At 41.7% G+C, this 26496-nt stretch overlaps 2 protein-coding genes across 2 annotated transcripts; both read left to right on the forward strand.

Moving 5' to 3' along the window:
• Positions 1-1405: 1405 nt before the first annotated feature.
• On the forward strand, positions 1406-6285 carry LOC111981399 (SUMO-conjugating enzyme UBC9). The gene is made up of 7 exons (XM_024012635.2): positions 1406-1715; positions 3280-3365; positions 3464-3547; positions 4377-4449; positions 5178-5287; positions 5529-5608; positions 5807-6285. The coding sequence occupies exons 2-7, from the start codon at positions 3300-3302 to the stop codon at positions 5868-5870; spliced, it is 477 nt and encodes a 158-aa protein (XP_023868403.1). The 5' UTR covers positions 1406-1715; positions 3280-3299; the 3' UTR covers positions 5871-6285.
• Positions 6286-6787: 502 nt separating this feature from the next.
• LOC111980186 (interleukin-2 receptor subunit beta-like) lies at positions 6788-20146 on the forward strand. The gene is given in 13 exon segments (XM_070449593.1): positions 6788-6960; positions 7704-8030; positions 8200-8310; positions 13306-13391; positions 13631-13699; positions 13702-13750; positions 13863-13935; positions 14234-14327; positions 14643-14779; positions 17194-17371; positions 17614-17716; positions 17993-18065; positions 18658-20146. Coding segments are annotated over 10 exon segments (1563 nt in total). The 5' UTR covers positions 6788-6960; positions 7704-8030; positions 8200-8310; positions 13306-13321; the 3' UTR covers positions 19375-20146.
• Positions 20147-26496: the final 6350 nt, after the last annotated feature.

The raw sequence follows: 26496 nt of genomic DNA on the forward strand, positions 1-26496 counted from the left end.
CCTCTGCCATAGAGGATAAGTTCATTAGAGTTACCGGCCTCAGAAATTGCAGCCCAAAGAAATGCTTCACAGTGTTCAAGTAACAGACACATCTCAACATCAACTGTTCAGAGGAGACTGCGTGAATCAGGCCTTCATGGTCAAATCGCTGCAAAGAAACCACTACTAAAGGTCACAATAAGAAGACACTTGATTGGGCCAAGAATTAAAAGCAATGAACATTATTTTTTATTTAACTAGGCAAATCAGTTAAGAACAAGTTCTTATTTACAATGGCGGCCTTTCAAAAGGCCTCCTGCAGAGGCGGGGGCTGGGATTAAATATACAAATAAATTAAATAGAAAATATAGGACAAAACACACGTCACGACAAGAGAGACAACATAACACTACATAAAGAGAGACCTAAGACAACAAAATAGCATGGTAGCAACACAACATGGCAGCAGCACATGGTAGCAGCACAAAACAGGGTACAAACATTATTGGGCACAGACAACAGCACAAAGGGCAAGAAGGTAGAGACAACAACACATCACGCAAAGCAGCTACACCTGTCAGTAAGAGTGTCCATGATTGAGTCTTTGAATGAAGAGATTGAGATCTTTGTTGCAGCTCTTTCTAGTCGCTAGCTGCAGCGGACTGAAAAGATAAGTGCCCCAGGGATGTGTGTGCTTTGGAGATCTTTAACAGAATGTGACTGGCAGAACGGGTGTTGTATGTGGAGGATGAAGGCTGCAGGAGATATCTCAGACAGGAGGGAGTGAGGCCTAAGAGGGTTTTATAAATAAGCATCAACCAGTGGGTCTTATTTCACTTTCTCTGGTCATCGCAGTAACAACATTAATTGGTGAATGAGGCAAAAATAATGTGACTTGTGTTTCGCCATCAGCTGGAAGAATGTCGCCTTTTCGCAGCAGACGTTGCTCCCTCCTTGCAGGCCATCAGTCCAGGAAAAAAGCCAATTGTTATGCTCACTTAGTGCCTCACATGTAATACAACAAATGATCAATTACCAGTGTGATCATATACCTACTTTAAAAAAATATCTAATTTTTAAATGGTCTGATAAGAACAACATTGGCAGGGCAATTCAAGCGTAGCCAATACGCAGTGATAATGTATTAGGCATATAGCCTACTGCACAAATACTCATTGCTACATAACTGTTTTTAATTGGTTAACGTTGCATTGGCTTACGTTTAAGTAATTATTATAATTTTTTTWAATCTGCGGTGTAGATCTCGGCTTGCATTTTGACTCAAAGTGATCTTTAATTGATAAAAAGCTTCGATATATAAAATATCTCAAAAAAATTGTCGAACACCAGATGAAGCCAACACGACGCCACACTAAAGATGGCCGAAAAGAAAGACGATGAAAGGTGCCCTGCGAAGTGCCTGTAGGTTATGTCGAGATAAACAAATTTAGGTCCTCTTTCTTGACTTTAGCGAGCTAACTAGCTGAATGCTATCGTTCAGGTATTCACATATGCGGTAACAGATAAGGAAATCGCTCAATCAGGTGATTTATGTCAGGAGAGCTAACTTGATCGAATTATTAGCACGAAAATATCGTCATTACTAAGCAGCTTTAGCTAGTTTTGATAGTAAAAAAAAATAGACGACCCAGCTCATTGTTTTTAGCTAGCTAACGTTAGCGTTGACAAACACCAACAAGCGAACGCCATCTAGCCAGTATCAATTGAATTATAAGGTAAGCAACTACTAGTAACCAATGACCTGTAAACGAACTTTAATATATTAGCTAACTGGGCTTACAGGTGGGTGGATGTATGTATGTTGGTTGGCTAGTTTGATGATTTGTTGCTAATTAGACTGCTAGCTGGGTAGCTAGCCAGCTAGCTACTGGCAATATCAATAACCCGAGCCATATGTAAGGGGTAATCACTAGGGGCTAACGTTATGTGTACTATGGAAAATAATAAACAACGTGGAATGTGTGTTGCGGAGTGGAAGTAGCCTCCCACGGAGTTGCATTATTTTCCAGAAAACGCATAACTAGAGCACTTAGTTGAAACCCTTTTATACCATGGCTATAAATTAACACATTAGCTGCTATAAATGTGTTCATTCACAGGTAGAATTGTGTTCAACACCACTGAAGTAGATAGCAAGTCTACTACATAGCTACAGTAGTTGCCTTGGTAATCATAGATTTATAGTTTAGCTAACCTAACCTTAAGTCCTAGCTTGCTAATATGGAAATCGATTTCAACAATGCCAATAATGTTTTCAATTCGACTTTTGCTTTCAAAAGTAGCTCAAATAGCCATTTAATTATACCATGCAATTTAGGTATATATTGCACGCTCTAGAATACCATTCAAGCCAATCGGAAACGAGTATTCAACAATGCCATTGTATAAACTGGGTGGTTCAAGCCCTGAATGTTGATTGGCTGAAAGACGTGATATATCAGACTGTATACCATAGGTATGACAAATGACTATTTAGGTTCTAATTACGTTGGTAACCAGTTTATAATAGCAATAAGGCACCTCGGGGGTGTGTGGTATATGACCAATGCACCATCCACATCATTGCTATCTGAAATTAATGAGGGGAAATCTTTATAGCTAGCTAGTGAAGAGGTTAATTAGCTTTAAAGTTAACTTCATGTCATAAGAATTTTTCATGAGTAATATGGCAAGTCAACATTTTACAATTAGATTTGTCATTTTCAGACGCTCTTATCCAGAGCGATTTACACAAGCAATTGGTGTTCAGTGCTTTGCTCAAGGGCAGCACATCAAAATATTTTTCACCTAGTCGGCTCAGGGATTAGAACCAGCGACCTTTTGGTTACTGTTCCAAGGCTCTTAACCACTAGGCTACCTGCTGGGCAGAGCACTAGTTTCCTGTCCCAAATTGTAATCAGTAATGTAACTTTTGGATTACCCAGACTCAGTAATGTAATCTGATTACTTTGTTTCTTTTGGATTACGCCTTAAGAGGCATTAGAAGAAGACAAAGGATCCTTTCTGAATTTCAAAGTAATCCATCTAGTTTTTCAAAGTATCTGTAATCTGATTACAATCTTTTTGGCTGGTAATGTAGCTGATTACAGTGAGGGTTTTTTGTAATAATTTTACATGTAACAGAGAGAGGGAGGGTTATCATTTACTCCCCAACTCTTAATCCAACTATAGTATATCATGGACATTTCTAATAAAAATGTTAGTTAGCTACACATCCTTTTTCTCTAGTGTTTTTGCTATCTAGCCATGTTAATTGAGTGTTTTTATGTCTTCCCACAGGACTGTGTTAATGAGTAGACATGTCTGGTATCGCTCTTAGCAGACTGTCACAGGAGCGCAAAGCATGGAGGAAAGACCACCCATTTGTGAGGAGCTACCATACAAACAATGAAAATAAACTTGTTCTGATGATTTGCAGAAGGCAAGCTTGTTCCTCAAACCTTATTCCCTCCCTCTCTCTCAGGGTTTTGTCGCTGTGCCTACCAAAAATCCTGATGGCACTATGAACCTCATGAACTGGGAATGTGCCATTCCAGGGAAGAAGGGGGTATGTCAACTTTTACTTTTTGTAGTTTTTATTCTAACAAGACCCAACAACCACTACCAGTCTGTCAGAATGAGTAAACAGATATCATAGTGTTTCTTATAGTACATTAAAAAAATGGCCAACACAAGTACAGATGCAAACTGATGTGTTCTGTCGTGGAAAATGGCAAGATTGTTATAATGCTTGTATTGCATTATAATGGTTGTTTTATTCGACAGAATATAATATTCTGTTAACTGTTGTGTGGGTTCTACTGAGGATGGTCCTCTATGAGATAACACTGACAGATGAGATTTACGATGTCTTTGGGTGATAAAACCTAAAGAGCATTCCAGAGAACATGAGCAAATGGTTCTCTTCTATACCGTACCAGGGAGAGACGACGGTTCTAGTTTGGAGTAGGAGGGCCAGACACTGGTCTTTACAATGAAAACTGTTGACACAGCAGTAACTGTCTGCTATGTTTTATAGATATCTTTCATACAAATCTTAACCTTTGTGAACTGTTCCTAAGATATGTGGTAGGTTGAGAGGGGTGTATCTTGGCTATAAAAGATCTTTGTATTTTTCTGTGGTCACTTTCAATGGTTCATTAGAGATAGCGCATCATTGAAAGTCAAAAATGCTATTGCAAAGCTCTTATTATTAAAGATGTAGTTTAAGTATAACTCTGACTGGTGTGTGAAGTTTGTAACTCTCCTCATTTGGTAAAGCAGAAATATGCCGCCACCAGTTCTCATTTAAAAGTATTTTCTTTATAGTGTGTAGACACTCCCTCGTGAGCTGGAACAATTAATGGATGTAATAACTATGTTCTTCAATTCTCTAGACGCTGTGGGAGGGAGGCCAATACAAACTCCGAATGCTGTTCAAAGATGACTATCCTTCCTCGCCGCCAAAATGTGAGTAAACCTGCAGCTTGTTCTTATCGACCATTCACAAGTCATCAAACCGGCATTAGCCTATAGTAATAGAGCTAAGTTATTAGGAGACATTTAGGCTAATCAATTGAGATGGAATTATAATGACAGAACTTAGGTWAAGTGAGAAGGACAGGCTACAGCACCAAGAGCCAACAGGTAGGCTGCTTCTTACGTTGAAGAGGGGAAAGCACAGTTATGTAGTCTCAATTAGCCAAGCTAACGTTAGATGAGATGATAAATAACTAGCACTAAGTTAGTTTACCAGCGCGAGTCGACTTGGTTGCTATCTCTCTCCCCTTCCTGTTCCCCTCGTCACTCACTCACTCACTCACACCACATGGCCCCTCGCCTCTGCTTGCTTGAGCTGCTACTTTCATACTGTATATACAGTCATTGATTACAGCTCCGGTTAATAAAGTAGCGCAAATTGTTACAGCATTGTTGCATTAGGTATTTCTATAATATTTCTTTAATCCTCTATATGAGGACGATCAGGACCTATAATTGGTCGTTTTGTGAATACTGTACTTTGATTTTAATTTTGTGAAAAACAAAACGGTTAAGGATTTTTTTCTTAACTTTAACGATCCCAATTTCAACATTTTAACAACCCTGATGTGCAGTGTTTTGTTCCTAGTCATTTTTGATATCGATGATAAGGAAGTCAACAGAAATGCTTTTTAATCATCTATTCTATATCCTCTCAGGCAAGTTTGAGCCACCCATTTTCCACCCCAATGTCTACCCATCTGGCACGGTGTGTCTTTCCATCCTGGAGGAGGAGAAGGACTGGAGGCCAGCCATCACCATCAAACAGGCACACACACACACACATATACACACACACATATACACACACATAAAGAATGGGAGAGGCATCAGTGCTTTCACCGGTTTGGAGGAATGCACGACATTGACTCAACGGGTATCAAATTACTGTATTTTTTTTATGTGGATCAAAGCATGGTACTCTCTGGTCGAGTGATTGTCTTCTGATCTGCATTGTTTTGTATTTCAATCCATTCTAAAAGCTGACTTAATCTGTTTTGTGTTCACAGATCCTGTTGGGTATCCAAGAGCTTCTCAATGAACCCAACATCCAAGACCCAGCACAAGCAGAAGCCTACACAATTTACTGGTGAGTTTCAGTTGAGAGATACTTTATAATATTTTTGAATGTTCTACTGTATAATTGATACAGGTAAAGGGGCTCTTAGTGTGCTTTAAGACACTTGCAAWCATACACAATCTCTCTTTGTTAAACCGAAAATAATAGCCTTTTTTGGGTGATACTCAATTTCATAATGGACTAATCCCCCTTTGTTGCCTCTTTTAGTCAGAACAGAATGGACTATGAGAAGAGGGTGAGGGCGCAGGCCAAGAAGTTTGCCCCCACATAAAGCTCAGCTGAACATCTGCCTGAGAAGCCTGATACAACACCTGGGTACTGAACAGCAAGCAGCACTTAGAGGACCAATCCAATGATCAATCTACTATTTGATATGTTCTTCTTTACATGAGAAAAGTGTCATGTATCCTACATGAGAGACATTTTAAAACCAAACAAAATAATCATATTTGTCCACAATTTTTGTTGTTGCCTATTTCACTTCTAAAACATGCCTAAAACACTTTCTTATAATTTAATAAGATTCCATTTGGATTTGTGATCTATAAATCAGGAAGCTACTTTGCCTTATGTTTAGTCTTATCAAATAGTCATAAGGTCTAATAACAAGTAATTTCAAATTGCAGTGTCTGATACGTCATTTTGTAACTGAATCTGTACTTAAATAAATGACCCCCGTAAGTTAAGTGAGCCTTATTTTTCTGAGTGTCTGGTCACGTTGAATTTAATTGTAGATTTTTATTGGGATGCCCCTTTAATAAGATGGATGTCAGAGCTGAGAGTGTGCTGCATAGAGAGCTGAAGAGGTTTACCTCCAAAGACTTGAGTGTATGTACATAATATAAATATGTAGGTCCATATGGATCTTGTGTTCTTTTCTATTGTTTTAGCAAGTTGATATTTGTGTGTGGTATTAAAAGTAATAAACACATTATAATGTAAGAATTGTGAAATAAAGTTAATTGAATGGAAAATACTAAACGGTGTCCTTTCTCCTTTTAGTTTCTTTGCTGATAGTTGAATTTGTTATTGTCTGTGTGGTAAATGTACAGGGTAGGTTTTATTTGACCTTTTATGAGGGATTAAGGTATAAACTTTATTTTCCTGTGGTGGTGTTATATTGGATAACTGAATGACCTTTAGCTCCGAGTATGGAGTTCAAATCTCAGGTAATGCGCACTACACTGTATCAGAGACTCCTTCACGCAACTACCTTCTAGGATAAATACGACATCATTATCCAGCTAACGTGTTACTCTTCACGCCTATTCGGACGGTGCGCAGGGTTCTGAAAAATCTAATGTATCGAGGTAAACTCACAAAACTACACAGCGACCGAGGCTCTGAATCGAAGCACAGATGTAAGTATATTTAGGCTGTACTTTTCCCACAAAATAATACAAAATGTAATTTCTCACTTACGGACATTCTATGCAATGCACCTGAAATGTGATAATTAAACGTGCCAACGATGTAGCCCAACTGACCCAGCACGAATTCATGTCAGGAAAATAAGGTTGTCACATTTTTCCTGTTTGGTTCAGCTTGAGTTTTGGTTTAGGCTATGTCCTAATGAGGGTAAGATTATATTTTTAAAATAATATTTACTTTGAACGCTAATGCGGACACGTGTGTAAAATAATAAATAAGCCTAGACCTTCAGCGTCCCAGTGTTCTGTAAATTAGCGATTTTGAAAGTAGACGCACTTGTCAACTGTGCAAAAGTAATCTTATTCGCGGGAGYGCAACACAGTATAATTCTCTGTTGGGTTCACACGAACCTTTTCAGTGCCTAATAGTCCCATTGAAAGCCAATACTATGTCAAACAGTTACTAAAAATCGAGAAAAMTGTATTATCTCTAAGCATTAGCATATGTTGATTTGTTATAGCTCATGGTTGCCCAAATGTTTGTGCATCATTAGATTTATTATGAAGGAGTTTATAATGCTGCATCTTTTGATGGAACACTGGGAAGTGAATGTTGACATGGGAAACCTGCAGGACTGTACCAACAACAAGAATACTTGTGGTCAGGCAGTGCATTCTTTAGTTATGTTCTCTGCTTACATGACCTAGAATCCTCATCGCCTCTTGTTTGTTAGTCAAGGCAATGACCTCCACTGGCCAGCCGGAGACAACAGTTGGAGACAAGCCGCAGGTCAGTAGCGTTGGAGAGGGATGGTATAATTCAGTTTATATCCCAAAACTTGGTATTCCACCATAACCTATGCACACTACAGAGCTCTCAATTATGTTTTTGCAACTGTGTGTGTCTGTGAGTGTGTGTGTGTTGGAGGTGAGCGTTTTAGCATGCCCGGAGGTTCCTCCTCTCGTGCTGCCTCACTATACTGACAAACGGTCAGCCTTCGTCCCTCCCCATTGCTCCTACCACAGCCTGGGACACTGTCTACGCACCAACATCTTTCCAGGTCAGTGTTGCACCAGGTCATTGTTGGGCATCCCTGATTCAGTATGATAACAAAGTGAATTATCAGCACAGGCAGTGACATATACAGTCAATGATTACTGTTCCTCTGTCTAATTCTCATGTTCCTTTCTTTTCTTTTCCTATCCATGTTTCTATTCTATTCTTCCCAGGAYCTCCTCTGGTGTGGAAGTCCCTGATAAAAGACTCCTACATCGGTCACCACTTGCCCGCCCCTCCTACAGACGCCCAGCGTTGGTACGGCCGCAGGACTGATGACATTGGTGGGTGATCTGCTGCAAATGTCACTTATTGCTATATCAACAACTATTACTACCACTACTACTACCACTCCTAGTAGTACTATGAATCAAATAGTGCTACATGATTCATAATATGCTTTGATAATAAGCTAGATAATAAGCTAATAAGCGAATAATAGACACCACTTGTTTGATTAATACTACCAATGATATGACAACTAGCTCTATCCTTGCCACATCCACTTATACTCAAACCCCGTTTTCATTCTTCCTCATTTTATTTGTTCTTCCATAGTGAAATGGACAGAAAGAAACATTGTGAACCAGAAGTTGAACAAGGTGCTAAAGGCAATGGAGAACAAGGGTCTAAATGAGGCCATGGTGCAGTGGCCATTTCACACCTTCACCGCAGCGCCCATGCACCCTCCACATTATTCACATCTCTTTTTACACATATATATCTACATYCAAGCCTTTACAAACCTTTTCTGGTACGTTCAGTGTCACATTCACACACATGCACAAGCATACACACACAAACATTGTCACAAACTCTCAAAAGTACAAAAACAACTCATCTCCTGACCTCTAAACACATTCCAACACATTTGTAGGCAGACACAAGTTCATGATCTCTCTTTTACCTCAATAAAAGTAGAACAGCATCGCTCACCTTAGTTACCTGATGTTCTGTGTATTGTAGAACTCACTTACTTCTGAGGGGATTCATAGCTGTCATCAAAAAATCTACTCATACTACTGAAACCCACTGAATGTGATTGTCGGTTAAACCTGCAGCTATCAATATTCAGATAAAACTGTAAAATGGAAATTCTATTTTACCAACAAAAGAATATTACATAAACCACAATTAGGTGGTTACCACATCAACCAATGTTTTGTTTTAGGTTGGAAAGTTGGTAGTAGCGGCTTTGTAGTATTCTTCAAGTACATTTTGAAGTAATATTGAAGTACATTTTGACTTAATCTGTGCTCAAGTCTCAAATGTACARGCAAGTAGCTATAATCCACCTGACCTGACCATATTATCAATGAAGTTGCTCAAATGACAAGAATAAGAAACTGATGGAATGAACGAAACAGGAAAAAATGAAACAGCTCAAAGGATGACAATGGTTGGAGGGGATTTTTGTCTCGGATGTCTTTTTACAATGAACAAGTAGCAGACTAATGCAAAGTGGCAGCATCACTAACGTGGTTTCAACGAAAACCCCACCGAAACTGTCTTTTTCTCACAACCATATCTCTATATTTGTTGTGTTCAGTCTAGAGACTATAGACACTATTCATACTGGGGCTTTAGAGGATAAAATAGGTGTTTTTTTATACTGACTCACCTCACTCACTCAACAGGCAGTAAATAAACTGTCATACCGAGCCCAGTGGAAGGAATCCTGAGATATTGTCAGTAATACATCTCAACAGATCATGTTCCCCTTTCTCCTTCTGACATTTAGTGTGTGGGGGGGAGGGGGGAGGGGAGGGGGGAAGAAAAATGAAATGATATAAGTATATAGGAAGTGGGTCGTGTGTGGGGGGGGGGGTGGGGGGGGGGGGGGGGGGGGGGGGGGGGGGGGGGGGTTGGGGGTCATTGTGCGTCATGTTACTATTACATATTTCTTGACTGTGGTGTCAAATTAGGGAAATGACCTTTTGATGAACTGTATATCTATTATAATTCAATTATAATTCATGTTTTTTATTCACCTAAATTCAATATCTGGCGAGGTTGCTGGTTCAAAACCACTTTTTTTTTTAAAGTACACTACATGACCAAAAGTATGTGGACACCTGCTCATCGAACATCTCATTCCAAATTCATGGGCATTAATATGAAGTTGGTCCCCCCTTTGCTGCTATAACAGATTCCACTCTTCAGGGAAGGCTTTCCACTAGATGTTGGAACATTGCTGCAGGGACTTGCTTCCATTCAGCCACAAGAGCATTAGTGAGGTCGGGCACTGATGTTGGGCGATTAGGCCTGGCTCACAGTCGGCTTTCCAATTCATTCCAAAGGTGTTCGATGGAGTTGAGGTCAGGGCTCTGTGCAGGCCTGTCAAGTTCTTCCACACTGATCTCGACAAACCATTTCTGTACACAAACTACACATAACACTGAGGCCTCCTACCAACTTCCCGCCACAAAGCGGACTCTGACCTTTCAACAAGTGTCGGGTGTGTCACCTACCCCACCCCCGCCACTCTTTTGCAAGCCTCCTTAACCCATGCTGCAGAGTGAAAAGTACTCAGCTAGAGCCCATATGTCTGATGGTGTCAAAGTGCCATCATGGCCAAACCAACGTATTCACTCGCATTCTGTGAGCAAACAGGCAGTTGTTGCAACACAAGCCTGAACTTCACTTTGTTTATCGAGTGCTTTGTTCCTCGCCATTCACATAAAGAGAGTGTTTCACAATGCCCTCCTGTACCAAAAGATAAAGCATGAGATAAGATGTGCAGATACACTTCACAGGACCTGCTCATGTCAATGTGCTAAGCATCTACTACAGCATGCATTTTGTAATGTTGTAACAAGTAGAGGTTTCCATCGGTTTCTATGATGAAGGGATGATTTTCATTGTCAATACAAATTCATCCCAGTACATTGATTGATACAAAGCATTTCATGTAACCGTGTGACATAAAATAGCTACCTACCTATTGCTTATGTTGTTTTGTAAGTCGCATAATGTGTAAGTATGTGAAAGAAATCCAAGAATGGAGGAAATGGGTATCGTGCTGGAGATCTGACACTGTCAGGTGCCTGCCATGACCTCCTGCATGACACCATAGAGTAGACCAACCAATACTCCTTCTATGAGGAAAAGGCCTGTCTTTCTATGGCTACACAATGAGATGTCCGATGACCTTTGCTTTGTCATACTAACTCAGTTCATCTTTCTATTGCCATTCTACTTCTGCATTTTATTGACTTTCACAAGGATCTTTTGACTCCATTATCCATTTACTACTTGATTGAAAAAAAATTATGACCTGACTTGCTTTCATGAGTGTTATACAGTATATTGGAAAACCATTATTTATTTTAACACGTCTAAATGTAGTGTATTCACCTTACACCTTGATCACACCGACAGTGTCATTGCGCAAAATGGTACACACCATCATCTGGTTGTGTGTGCAACAAAAGTTCAACATTCACCTTCTGCTACCATTTCTGTCAAGCTGTCTACGCATACAGTTTGAGGCATACGTTCGATAAATGCAATCCAACGTATGCACCACACAGAATGCGCTGCAACTGCCTGTCCAACGCAATGTCAGTATAAACGTGCGTCACTGTTCTAGCCTACTTTACTGGTGCTCGACTGAAACAGGATGCGGTGTATTCACTATTTATACCTTAACACATACAGGGGCTCAGGGGCCTAATGGCTTTGCTTGTGGAGTATGTCTTGTAGAGAAGTGTTTCTCAATCCTGGTCCTAGGAAGGGCTACCACATCTTTGTTTTGGACCAAGCACTATTGCACTTAATTTAACTCATCAACTCATCATCACACCTTTTCATTTAAATCAGGTGTGTGACTGCTAGGGCAAAAACTAAAATGGGCAACCCTTTGGGTCCCCAGGACCAAGGTTGATAAACACTGTTGTAGAGAATGGTAATTCAACTTTTTTTTTAAATCTTCAGTGTTTTGTGTGGCTTCCTGCAAGACACAGGCAAATGTCAGCCTTAGCGAGAGGTTGTGGTTACGTGTGTCACCGTGAAATGTTATTGGGCACTTCAATCGAGAGGGAAGGAGAGAGAGAGAGAAAGAGAGCGATAGCGTTAAGGAGCAGGAGAGAATGATAGAGACAGAAAGTCAGAGTGAGAGAGCGCTAGAGGCAGAGAGAGAGACAGTCACAAAGGGAGAGACAGACAGACAGAGACCTACCTGAGGCTAAGGAGACAGAGAGGAGAGAGCATCTGCACAAGTCAAATAGTCAAAACAGAGCAAAGAAAGTAGGAGAACAGAATGAGGACTGTGCTGACACGTCGACCCTGACTGAGAGGGTAAGTCTGAAGAGGTTGAATACCTATTTGTTTACATGTGCATTAGCACTTACTTTCTGTAAGATTCAACTTAGATTTAAATGTTATATTTAAAATTTAAAAAAAAGCCAAGTTATCATTGAGTATCTATCCCTGTATTGTTCTTGTTATCATCAGGTGTCTGCCGCATCACCGAATGTAGTCATTTAAAACGAATCCTTAGGACGGCAGGTAGCCTAGCGGTTAGAGTGTTGAGCCACAACGTAGGTCGCTGGTTAGAATACCCGAGCCAACAAGGTGCAAAATCTGTTGACGTGCCATTGTGCAAGACACTTAACCCTAATTTGCTTAGTATTACTATGGCTGACTCTGTAAAACAACACATTTCATGACACCTATCCGTCGTATGTGACAATTCATCATACTGTATATATATATATATATATTTTACATCTAGGCCAACCTGGTGAATTTGTCCAACAAGCACTCAAGAGGATAGTGTTTAGACTGTCTAGTTTTTTAGCTGTCTATTGGTGCAAACGAACTTGAACATCTGCCTATTAAGGGGAGACAAGGGTACAAAGGGTCTTCTCATTGAGAGTTCAACATTAAGTCATGCAGTATTCAGCAGTCTCTGGATGAATGTGTATTCTGTATAGATATCGATTCTAGAGGAGTTTCTGCTGCTGCCTTTAAGTGCCTACCYAAACTCTTCATGTACTGCAGTCAAAGGTGATGACAGTGGGTAATAATGGTATTGGGCTTGTGACGGAAAGATTTTCATGTCGTATATAATCAATTGAGGATGTCCCTTATCAGTGTCGTGTCTGCTGCTGTTCTATGCAACTGTTACTCAGGATTTTTACTGTTCCAGTGCTTTGTTATAACAGCTTCTTCATCTTAAGTTTTCATCATCTTTGTTTTACATTTAAACAGTGGCGGTAATGGCCAAGGCTCTGTAAGTGACAGTTTCTTCATCTATGTCATCTTTTGTTTTCCAGTTAGACAGGGGTGGTAATGATGTGGTCCATGCTTCACCTGCTGTTCCTGCTCTCTGTCCCACCAMGCTTCACTCACAACATCCAAGGTAACTAGTGACGTCATGTTACTCTCAGCCTACTCATTAGATGAGATCTGTGAAAAACAAACAGTACTTGCACCTTGTGGAGAAACACGTTTTATTGATTGAATTTCTCCCCCCCCCCCCCCCCAAAAGAAATGTAAATCAGATTTGTGAGGTTGGTGAGTTTGTGGATTTTAAAATGATAATGTTTTACTATACAGTAATACTCTTTTTGGTTTGCCTTTGCTGTCTTTCCCTCCAAGGACTGTTTTGTGTGAATGACTACATCAACAACATCACCTGTGTGTGGAACAGCTCGGGAATAGATCCAGACGTGCATGCCACGCTCCGGGTACAAGAGAAGACTATGAAAACAATTTTTTGTAAGGAATCTGTCTTTATTAATTACTGCACTACAGAAAATGACTGCATTGTGTTTTGAGGTATAAATGCATCCTTGTGTATATTATATTTGATTTATTTTGTTTTGTATAGCCAGAGTAGTTGCGATCTCAAACCCTTGGAAGGTCATTCTTTAGGAGGCTGCAGTTTTGTCTTCAAGGGCCATGTAAGTTTTTCCTGATATCAGAATCAGAATTATATACAGTATTGTTATTCTCCATATATATGTTATTGTACATATATGCTATTTTACATATCATTTTCATTGTTTTCTATATATATATCGATTCCTATTGTATTTTTCAAAAGTGAACTAAATATATCATGTGAATTTTTTATAATTTTTTAACTACGTGAAAATGAGAATTAAAGTTAGAATCCTTAGAATTATTCTCCATGAATGTTGCAAAGAGTTCTTACTTTATTAAACATGCAATCTGTTTTCTGACTGTGTTTCTCTACAGTATTTCAGTTCAAACGAGAACCTCCCCAGCATTAAGGTGGAGTGTGACGGGTCTGAGGCGGTAAACCTCATAAAATACACACCTATCGAGCACAGTGAGTGTCCACCTTTTCAGTGCTCTCTTTCGTCTAGTGTACCTGCGAGAGTAGCCTCTCACTAAATAGCTGTTCTTCTTCACTGGTTCATTTGAGAGTTTGATTCTTGCATGTGCCATATTCAATACCGAATGTATGTGCCACTATCAATGTAAACGTTGCTTTGGAAAGCATCTGCTAAATGACAATATTATTAAGTCTTCAGGTCTCAGACAAGGTTACTGATCACCTGATCTTAGTTCACCAAACCGCCTCCTCTATATTTCCACTTCACGGTATTAGATGACTGTGACATCTCCCTCTGTTTCCTCACAGTTAAGATGCATCCTCCTGGTAGTCCGGTCATCATCAATGGGATTAATGTCACCTGGAGTGCTGGTAGTCCGCTGTCTAGGAAGATCTTTGCATATGAGTTCCAGGTGAAGGTGAAGAGGGAAGACCAGCTATGGGGGGTGAGTGAGACAAACCATTGTGTGGGTGGGTGTGAACGTGTGGTGTTGGCTGAACATGCAGTATTCCTGCTGAATGAGTTATGGTGAATCTGATTAGTGGGTAGTCATGCATAATACCGGTGCCTGAGGATTTAGCTGTGATTTTTGACTGATTCTTCACTTCCATAGACATCAAAGCATGATCAAAATCAAATCAAATGTTATTAAGTCACATGCGCCGAATTCAACAGGTATAGACCTTACAGTGAAATGCTTACTTACCAACAATGCAGTTTAAAAAAAATACGGATAAGAATAAGAGATAAAAGTAACAAGTAATTAAAGAGCAGCAGTAAAATAACAACAGCGAGACTATATACAGGGGGGCACCGATACAGAGTCAATGTGCGGGGGCACCGGTTAAATGAGGTAGTATGTACATGTAGGTAGAGTTATTAAACTGACTATGCATTGATGACAACAGAGACTAGCAGTGGTGTAAAGAGGGGGGAGGGTGCAAATAGTCTGGGTAGCCATTTGACTAGATGTTCAGGAGTCTTATGGCTTGGGGGTAGAAGCTGTTTAGAAGCCTCTTGGACCTAGACTTGGCACTCCGGTACTGCTTGCTGTGCAGTAGCAGAGAGAACAGTCTATGACTAGGGGGGCTGGAGTCTTTGACAATTTTTAGGGCCTTCCTCTGACACAGCCTGATATAGAGGTCCTGGATGGCAGGAAGCTTGGCCCCAGTGATGTACTGGGCTGTTCGCACTACCCTCTGTTGTGCCTTGCGGTCGGAGGCCGAGCAGTTGCCATACCAGGGAGTGATGCAACCAGTCTGGATGCTCTCGATGGTGCAGCGGTAGAACCTTTTGAGGATCTGAGGACCCATGCCAAATCTTTTCAGTCTCCTGAGGGTGAATAGCTTTTGTCATGCCCTCTTCACGACTGTCTTGGTGTGCTTGGACCATGTTAGTTTGTTGGTGATGTGGACACCAAGGAACTTGAAGCTCTCAACCTGCTCCACTGCTGCCCCGTCGATGAGAATGGGGGCYTGCTCGGTCCTCTTTTTCCTGTAGTCCACAATCATCTCCTTTGTCTTGATCACGTTGAGGGAGAGGTTGTTGTCCTGGCAGCACACGACCACGTCTATGACCCTCTCCCTATAGGCTGTCTCGTCGTTGACGGTGATCAGGCCTACCACTGTTGTGTCATCGGCAAATTGAATGATGGTTTTGGAGTCGTGCCTGGCCGTGCAGTCATGAGTGAACAGGGAGTACAGGAGGAGACTGAGCACGCACCCCTGAGGGGCCCCTGTGTATTGAGGATCATCGTGGCAGATGTGTTGTTACCTACCCTTACAACCTGGGGGTGGCCCATCAGAAAGTCCAGGATCCAGTTGCAGAGGGAGGTGTTTAGTCCCAGGGTCCTTAGCTTATTGATGAGCTTTGAGGGCACTATGGTGTTGAACACTGAGCCTTAGTCAATGAATAGCATTCTCACATAGGTGTTCCTTTTGTCCAGGTGGGGCAGTGTGGAGTGCAATGGAGATTGCGTCATCTGTGGATCTGTTGGGGCCGTATGCAAATTGTAGTGGGTCTAGGTTTTCTGTGATGATGGTGTTGNTAGTCCACAATCATCTCCTTTGTCTTGATCACGTTGAGGGAGAGGTTGTTGTCCTGGCAGCACACGACCACGTCTATGACCCTCTCCCTATAGGCGACGCTATGCTAACCCGGACGACGCTATGCCAATTGTGTGTCGCCCCACGGACCTCCCGGTTGCGGCCGGCTGCGACAGAGCCTGGGCGCGAACCCAGCCCAGCCTGGGCGCGAACCCAGAGACTCTGGTGGCGCAGCTAGCACTGCGATGCAGTGCCCTAGACCACTGCGCCACCCGGGAGGTCGGGGTTACCTCAGTGTTCTTGGGCACAGGCACTATGGTGGTCTACTTAAAACATGTTGGTATTACAGACTCGGACAGGGAGAGGTTGAAAATGTCAGTGAAGACACTTGCCAGTTTGTCAGCGCATGCTCGCAGTACACGTCCTGGTAATCCGTCTGGCCCTGCGGCCTTGTGAATGTTGAKCCGTTTAAAGGTCTTACTCACATCGGCTGCGGAGAGCGTGATCACACATTCTTCCGGAACAGCTGGTGCTCTCATGCATGTTTCAGTGTTATTTGCCTCGAAGCAAGCATAGAAGTAGTTTAGCTCGRCTGGTAGGCTCGTGTCACTGAGCAGCTCTCGGCCGTGCTTCCCTTTGTAGTCTGTAATGGTTTGCAAGCCCTGCCACATCCGACGAGCGTCAGAGCCGGTGTAGTACGATTTGAGTTACACACACTCATCTCAAATCAGGATTTCAGCCTGAATAGTTTGAGACAGTCTTGTAGCTTTGCAGTATTTATGCTTATTTTTGTCTACCTGTCTGTCTCTGTCAGGAGGCCAAGAATTTGACCAGACCAAAGCAGGAACCGTGGATGGAGCTGGGTGTGGAGGAGAGTGGGATTCATCACATCAGAGTGAGAGTCAAGCCGACCCGTCCCCCCTCTAGCCACTGGAGTGAGTGGAGCCCCACTGCCTCCTGGACATCAGAGGGCGAGGTCTCACCAACCTTTGGTACGTTTGATGCCATGCCATGCCACAAACTTAAACATTACATCTACTATATCTTCGGTCATGCAGAAGACTCTATCCTATCCAGAGAAACTGACAGTCGGTGCATAGTGAAGTTCATGCGGCCCATACAGGAATAAAACTTATTTGCTGGTCTACAAAATTGTGTTAACGATCCCTGTTAAATGCATCCAGATGCATTTCTGAGACATATATTCCAACCGTGCTTACGTTCTGTGTTCCAGCGGAGTCCCCGGACCTGACTTTGTGGCTGGTGTTGAGTGGTTCGTTTTTCACTCTCATCGTTGTCATGTTGCTAGTCTTCTACAAAACACATATTAACAATAGGTGAGTAATGCGTAAAGGTGTATTTATATGCGTATTGTTGGGTCAGATCAGGAGTGAGACCCACAACCTTTGGCTCAGTGAGTTAATTTGGTCTTGTGCCATGTTGATGACGGGGGCTTGATTTTTATCATTGGTTGCATAATCCAATATGAAGCAGAATTGGCTGTCAGGACCTTTTTGGGTATGTCAGGTCTGTTTGGGTATGTAGTGTCAAGTTAATTCTGGGACAGACCCAAGATGGTTTACTAAAATCCATGTTGTTTTGGTGCTCTACAGGAAACACCAGTATGTGCCTGACCCCGCCAAGTACTTCCAGCCACTTAACTCTGTCCATGGTGGAAACTTTCAGGTACCTGGAAAATACTCCAACTTCCTGCTAAACTTGAAACCTGTTGAACCAATAAAATTCTGTGTATGTGGCTTTATTCACTAGCGTGAATGTTTTCTTGATATGAAAACCTAGTGGACAGCCTAATATAATATTCTTGAACCTGGTTGAGTGCAAATGTCCATATTTATGTCCTTATCTAACTTTACTTACTACTTACTTACATTTGATGTTTACAGTTGGGAACAGTCTCTTTAGTTGCCAGTAAAAGGAAAGTGCCCAGCCACAGTAAAAACCTTAAGAAAACATTAGTCATGAGCATAGGCCCCTTGATGTGGTTTCTCTGTTGGTTTGAACTCCTTGCATTAACAGTTAGATGCAGACATAGACTCTACCACACGCACACATCAACACACCAATAAACTCACGTATGCACTCACAGACTGATCTTGCAGCAACTTTTAAAACTTGATACTTGCCAGTGTAGATGCAGCAAAATATTTATCCTTTGTCATTTTGCCTAAGTATCAGCAAAACTTTAAATTTCACCAATAACTGTGACACTGTACAGTGCTCCGTATACTGACGTGTGTCTCTGGCCCTCCCCATGCAGAAATGGCTGAGCCCCATGTTTGCTCCAGAGTGCTTCATCACCGCCCAGCCCGGCGAGGACATCTCCCCTGTGGAGGTGTCTGGAACAGAAGTCTGGGACGTCACCGACTCCACCAGCTCCACCACCGCGGCCTTCCTCCTACACTCTGACCCCAACACCCCCTCTGATGGCTGGAACAGCAGTGGCCAGTCCTCCTGCTTCTCCAACACCGGCTACTTCTACCCCAGCGGCCTCCGCATCGAGTCTTGTCCCGTCTACTTCACCTACCAGGAGGACCACAGCTCTCTCTACGCCACCACCACATCCTCCTCCTATGAGCTCTTGGAACTTCTCGGTCGGCTGCAGAGCGAGCCCCAGAGCCCAGACTCTGGGTTCGGCATGGAGAGCGTAGAGGGGAAGGACCAGGTGGAGGAGGAAGGAAAGGGGAAGAAGGAAAGGGATGTGGCTCCAGTTGACCATCATTCACCCCCTCCTCTTGTCCTACCAGTCTCCCTGCCTGCTGGGATCCCTCCAGGCCCTCACCATCCCCTGAGTCTCCCTCAACTCCCCCTTCAGAATCCTGAGTCTAACTCTGCCATGGCGCCTAGCGGCAGTTACAATGCCTGGCCTGTAGAGGCTGCTCTAGGCAGATCCTCCTCAATGACAGTGGAACCCAGTTGTAGCGGCTATTTGACCATTAATGAGCTGCAGAATACCTACAGCAACAAGTCTATTTGAACAATCCATTTATCACTCAATTTACATTTTAGTTAAGCTGTTGAACTTATTCTTCGTGCAAACTATGACACAAGGCTCAGATAATGCAGGTACAAAATCATTTTTTGCATGTAGTTTATTTGTATTTTATATACATTTTGTATATTACTTGTATTACTATTGAGGCAGCTGGTTTGCCAATGCGTTGTTACTTTATCTCAGATAGTTAGTGCTGCTAGTTGTTTTTGTCTTTAAATGCGTTCACTGACAGCTTGTTTGTATGAAGACCTGAATAAAACCTCTGGCAGAAGAGAAGTGGGTCAGCCTTAAACATCCTATGTTTGTGGGCTTAGTCTGCCCTACAGTACCAAGCAAAAAGGCAGTAACTGCTAATTTGGTCGAAAATGAGTTATAATCGCTACACACAGCCTACATCATTGTCACCATATTAGCTAAAGTAACGTAATAACTAATAGAACTAGCTAACGCCTTCGTAACCCTACAATCATGCAGTAACGTTACAGTGTACCAGTTAGTAAGCATTTTAGAACTTGCCCCGGTGGCAATGCATTTGTAAAACCAAAAGCTTACCTTGAATTGGAAGTGTTGGAATGTTGTGTTGAATAGTCATAGCTAGCAACCCTATGTTTTGAGCAGGGTGTTTGAGTGGGCTAAACTAGCTAGCTGCATCTGCTAGCTAAGTAAGTGAAACTGAAAAAACAATGACTATCTCTCTCTATTTCTCTCTTGCTTCTCCTTCATTTTGGAATAAATTAATTTGTTCAAAACTGTTCAGCTATGGTCTTTCTCTCTCTTCAAGTCAACTACTCACCYCATTTTATCCACTGCAGTGCTAGCTAGCTGCAGCTTATGCTTTCAGTACTAAATTCATTCTCTGATCCTTTGATTGGGTGGACAACATGTCATATCATGCTGCAAGAGCTCTGACAGGTTGGAGGACATCCTCCGGAAGTTGTCATAATTACTGTGTAAGTCTATGGAAGGGGGTGAGGACCATGAGCCTCCTAGGTTTTGTATTGTAAGTCAATGTAACGAAAACTAACAAACTTCCGTACTTGACAGTTTTAGTGCCCCAAAAAATGTATACTTCCAGGTCAACTGTAATATGAATACCATTGTAAAGCACAATTTCTCCGCTTTCCAGCAAAATCAACCTTCAATCAACCTTCAGACCTTCATGCTGCCCGTCTCTGCATGATTGAAGAATGCAATGGAGCTCCACCTGGCCTTTAAAAAAAATTGTGGTGGGGAAGAGAAGGCTACTGAGTGAAAGGGGAAGAGATGTCGTATGGGGAAACTGCTTTTTTCAACCGATTTCTCAAAAATGTTAATAAAACACTATAAAGAGTTTATATAATGTATCACTATTTTTAGGGCGGCGGGTTTTTTAGGGTTTTTAGGGCGGCGCTACAGTTATCTTCACAAGTAAACTGCGGCTGTCTCGCGGCTTTTAAGAATCATGATGGCGTGCAGAGATGACGCGAAAAATGAATGCATTCAGTTGTACAATTGACTAGGTATGCCCCTTTCCCTGTCCCTCTCGCTACCCCTGGTGGAAAGACTCTGTACGGCACACAATGTGTTYCATAATGCGTGCCGTACGATACTTCACGATATGTCACAATGTATTGTACAGCGTTTTTTAAAAACTTTTATCGCATTCTATTGGTCTATTACCATTGATTAAGCGTTGATTAATATTAATTAATATTGATAATATTGATTAATATTAATATTAATTAATATATAATGTTGATTAATATTAATCAACGCTGGAATTGAAGGGTAGTTTACACCCCGGATTTTGATGCCAACACAGTCTCTACAGTCCTATTCGTTTTCATCGCAGCCTTGTTTGAATGCCACGGTACGCAACATCTGTACGGAACAGAGTTAGCTACCGTTACCCAGAGGAGAACGGAAGCTAGCTGTCCTCCGGCTACACCATGGTGCTACCCTACAGAGTGCTGCTGAGGCTATTGTAGACCTCCATTGCTACACAGTGTGTTATAATCAATTATTTGGTGTAATGAGTATATTCAGTATAGTTTTATATAAAAAAAATGCTTTTGAATTGTTTTACCAATTAAAAAAACAAATGAAATTCACTGAGGAGGAGGGTCCTCTGATTCAGAGGGATTGGGTTAAATTAAGAAGACAATTTTCTGTTGAATGCATTCAGTTGTACAACTGACTAGTTATCCCCCTTTCCCCTTTCCCTTATCCTCCCGTTCCTCCTCTGAGGAGCCTGCACTGGTGTGTATGTATGTGTGCATGTTTGTGTGTGCATGTGTGTGGGCCTGTGAGTTGTGTGGGGGAGGGGTTCTGATTTGAGAGTGTAATTGTGTAACCGATCTAAGGGTGGTTGTGGCTTATGAAAGCTGGGATGCGAAATTAGGTCTGTTTGTGTGTGTAAACATGTCCTGTCAGGTGTGTGAATGAGTTTATGTATTAGTTTGTGGTCTGACATTTAACTGTGACACTACGTCCCCATCGCTGACTTTCGCTCTCTTGAAAAAGTTGTTTTACTTGTTACAAGGCATTGCTATGATGAAAAGAAAATTGCATTTGAGCTTGGGGTGGGGGGGGGGGTCAGTGAATTAACTGAGAGAAAACCACGCAGGGCATTCTACGCCATTAATTAATTAATTAAAATTGAAATACCTAATKCCACATTTTAAATACCTAGCCACATATTAAAATGTGYCTAAAGCTAATTGAATTTGTGAATTGAACCAATTGCACTTTACGGCAGCGAAAGTCCCCTCATGGGGCTGAGTTCACAAACCTGGTCTACTAACACACTGAATCCTCAGGCCCCGAACATCAAATTAGTCAGAATAAACCAAATTACAACACAGAAAAACTAAACTACATTACCTATGGGGAAACACAAACAGAAGCACAAAGTAAACTGTAATGCTATTTGGCCCTAAATCGACAGTACACCATGGCAAACTATTCAAATCAAATCCAAATCAAATTTGATTTAACCATGGTTACAAAAACAAAGTACAGGCTCAGTGAGCACAGCCTTGTCATTGAGAAGGCTAGACACAGGAAAACCAGGCTCCGTGTAGAGGAAAGGCTGTCGAACCACTTCCCCACAGCAGAACCCGAGTCAGAGCTGCATTTCCTGACAAGAATTTTGCTAGCATTGTCTGGTCTGAGTAAGGAGGGGAAAACTTAAAACTAGCTGTTATTGGCAGAGACGTTTGGAACTCTGTTTGTTAGTGTTCTACAAACCAATTTACTGCATGGTGATATCACCATGGAAAGCCAAAACTCCCACCCATGGAAACCTGCTGATTAGAAGGACATGTGCGGATTGTATTTTCAACCAGCAACTATCAGGAAATAACACTAATACATTTTTTTTCACACTTTACAGTGTTTGTTTCGTCAGCTGTTTTGTCTGCACTGGGCCTTTAAACAGTTTAGTGTGGGGTCAGCTTTTTACCACCAGGTGGCAATAGAATAAATACCACAGAATAAATCCTCTACCTTGTAATGTACAGCCAAGAAAACAATAGCAGACCTAAATCACTGATTGGCTTAGCTCAATCTGCAGTTGTTACATACATTTTTTAACTTTCAGATTAATGATATATACCCATTGATTCTTGAAGAATATAACTTATACATATGTTATGAGCTTAGTTCAACTGTCTTACCCCACCAAAACCCCAAATATAAGCTTGTTCTTCTCCAATGTTTGTAAACAATGTAATTGTAAAGAAACACTGAGTATGCCTCAGAACATGGTAAACCATAATTTTGATCTCATGGATTGTCAGTTCTTGCATCCATAACTCTGTCCATGAATGTTATAGTGGTTATACTTCTCCATCCCTCAGCTATTTACATAAACAGTGTCAGGGTGTACCGCTTTGCTATTGTTTGATCTGCAGATTGCCTCTTTAAACTCCAAAGACTAGAATGGGAGGAGCCCTATAGTTTTATGACGATAACAGTAAGGCTGTTATGACAAGCCAACTTCACAGAGTCTAGATGGTATGACATCTTCGAGGAGTTCACACTGCTGGTAAATGCACAGTGGATTCCCTGACCTTTTCAGCTGCTCACGAAAAGTTTTCATACTCCCGTGTATTATAATACAACTTCTCTATAACTAAGAAGAATGAGTGTATTCAAAGAAAAATGATAAGAATAGAGGTGGTATCAAGTGATTAAATTAATAGAGATACAAGACTACTGAAAGTCTAACTAAAGACTCCCACATCAATCTCGAAAGCAGAAGGTCACTGTGAACTTGGCTTACTACTTTTTTTTCTGTAGAATTTGTATCATTTTCCATCTGTACACTAAATGAATTCAGGAAGAATTCTCCATTGAATTCTCCACTGAATTCTCCATTGATATTTACATATTTTCCTCAGCCATCAGTCCTAACATTGCACTTGTATAAGACTCTGGTACCTCCATCTGCACAGAGTATGGGGCGCCTGCTTGATTTTGTCTCGTGTAAGTCTCTGTCTGTTTGAGGATCCCTTGCCTGCCTGTTTGTCTGTCGCCCTCCTCCTCAGCTTGTGCTGGGTGATGAAGCTACAATGAGAGAGAGAGAGACAGAGGGAGAGGGAGGGAAATAAAAAATCGTGACTAGCATACAGTAATTCTACAAAATCAGAGCTTGTCTTGGAACGGGTCCACCCTGGAATCTGAGGATGTAGGGCCAAGTCGAGTGTGTCTGTCCTCTTTATTTGTGTGGATCAGAAACAGAGCCCGGAGGAAAGTGTCGACAACACTGTAATCGTAACCAAGATACAGACTAGCCTAAATTAGAGGGAGGGAGCATATGGAAGCACTTCTATTTGAGGCAATAGGGATAACCAGGGACAAATGTGGATCGTGTTCCAAAGATCCACTTTATTTCCCATTCATTCCAGATTGTGTGGTGGACTTAAAATAATTACCATACAAAATGTGATGCTTCTCATATACTTTCTCATGCCTGGCATTATATACAGACTTTTACTTTACTGAGATAATTTTTACAGGGACAGTGCACATTAATCAACGTTTCAGTAAAAGTGACGGTTTTAGCCAGCCGGCTAATTTTCAATCGCAGTACCTGGGCAGGTTATTAAAAACTGTTACAATAACAGTACAGACAAACAAAGAGCAGTGAGAACATGCAGAGCAACATATGACAAGCAACACATAGCACACAGACAGACAGAGCAATAGCACAAAAAGAAACAGAACAAAATATATAAAAGCAACAAGCAAGCTACAGACAAAATATATATCTATTTTTTGTAGGCTGTCATTGTAAATAAGAATTTGTTCTTAACTGACTTGCCTAGTTAAATAAATGTTAAATAAAAAAATATAAGGAAACAGATAACATGGAAAGCGGCAATACATTGCTAACAATGATGTTCACAAGTCTGATTGTCCTTTAGCCATGTCTTTATGTTTTTTGTGAAGGTGAGATAGGCGCTGCGGCTATGTGTGTCTGATGGCAGTGTGTTCCAGACATGTGTAGATCTCACAGAGAAAGCAGTTTGAATAAAGGTGTTTTTCCTTGATTATGGGAATTATACAGTCACTTCTCATGGCAGACCTTGTGGATCTCCTGCCATGGCTTTTGTCTATGACAAAAGTACTAAGTGGGAGGGGGGCAGGCCATTTAGGATCTTGGATACAAGACATTTATTGCACAAGATTTTTTGAACTCAACAGCTCATGCTTTCTGAGGATGTAACAGTGAGGATGGCTGTTGGGCTTTATATCAAGCATGTTGAGAGCCTGTTTGTAGACAGACTGAATGGGTTTTAATGTTGCCCATCTAGTCAAGCAGTATGTTAAGTAAGTGGAGTATCATAGAATTGAAGTACTGTTTTGCTGTCTCTGTAGTCAAACAATGTCATATGTATTGGAAATTAGCTAGGTACAATTTGGATATTCGAGTTACCCTTTTCACCTGTTTAAATTTTTTGGGCTACTTTTACCCCCTCTTTCTCCCCAATTTCGTGATATCCAAAAGGTAGTAACAGACTGATCCCATCGCTGCAACACCCGTACGGACTCGGGAGAGGCAAAGGTCGAGAGCCATGCTTCCTCCGAAACACGACCCCACCAAGTCGCACTGCTTCTTGACACACTGCTCACTTAACCCAGAAGCACCAATGTGTCAGAGGAGACACAGTACAGCTGGCGACCGCAGTCAGCGTGCATGTGCCTGGCAGCCACAAGGAGTCGCTAGAGCGGGGCAAGGACATCCCAGCCAGCCAAACCCTCCCCTAACCTGGACGACGCTGGGCCAATTGTGCGCCGCCTCATGGGTCTCCCGGTCGCGGCCGGCTACGACACAGCCCGGGATCAGACCCAGATCTGTAGTGACGCCTCTAGCACTGCGATGCAGTGCCTTAGACCACTGCGCCATTCTGGAGGCCCTTTCACCTGATTTTTGAAAGAGATGTTGGAATCAAGTATGATGCCAAGGTACTGGAGTTTCTCCCCTGAAGAACATACTGACTGTTGTTTAAAAAAAATGAAAACATGAGCCACTGAGCCACTGAGCCACTTTGTAACATGGATCATTGCAGTAGTGAGATCTTCTGCAGCCCGTTGTTAGCTTTTTGCATGTACATCATTTTATGATTGATAGCGGGGATGATCCACAGGTTATTACTTTGGGATATCAGGGGATCTTGGACAAGAGAATGCTACTCGTAGGTAAACATACATTCATAATCCATTGTCCTAGATTTGAAACAGAAACAAATCTTTATATCTCAGCAAAAATCTTACCCAAGTTTGTTGAATGCCACAACCATTTGAACTACTGCATTGGTGTCCATGTTTCAGTAGACACTCCAAATAACAAACACACGGACACAAGGTCAAATAATGTTTGCCACCTCATTAAAAGGAATGAGTTCTGCCTGGTGGAACACTGACTGTGTCCCAAATGGCACCCTATTCCACATATAGTGCACCACATTTCGGATGCGGGCCTCTACCTTCTGGTTATTGGTGGGCAATTAAGTTGAGTAGAGACAAGGAGCGAGTCTAGAGAGGGTTATGGAGGTTTTAATGAGATGCGAAAATGAGAGGTCAACTCGGGGTCAGTGGTTAAGGCCTAGGTGTGTCAGA

This window comes from Salvelinus sp. IW2-2015, linkage group LG20 (assembly GCF_002910315.2).
Source record: "Salvelinus sp. IW2-2015 linkage group LG20, ASM291031v2, whole genome shotgun sequence".
NCBI lineage: Eukaryota > Metazoa > Chordata > Actinopteri > Salmoniformes > Salmonidae > Salvelinus > Salvelinus sp. IW2-2015.

Coding starts and splice junctions, on each gene's coding strand:
- LOC111981399 (XM_024012635.2), top strand. CDS start 3,300: ATGTCTGGTATCGCTCTTAGCAGACTGTCACAGGAGCGCAAAGCATGG. Junction 3,548..4,376: donor CCATTCCAGGGAAGAAGGGG/GTATGTCAACTT, acceptor TCAATTCTCTAG/ACGCTGTGGGAGGGAGGCCA. Junction 5,288..5,528: donor CAGCCATCACCATCAAACAG/GCACACACACAC, acceptor TTGTGTTCACAG/ATCCTGTTGGGTATCCAAGA.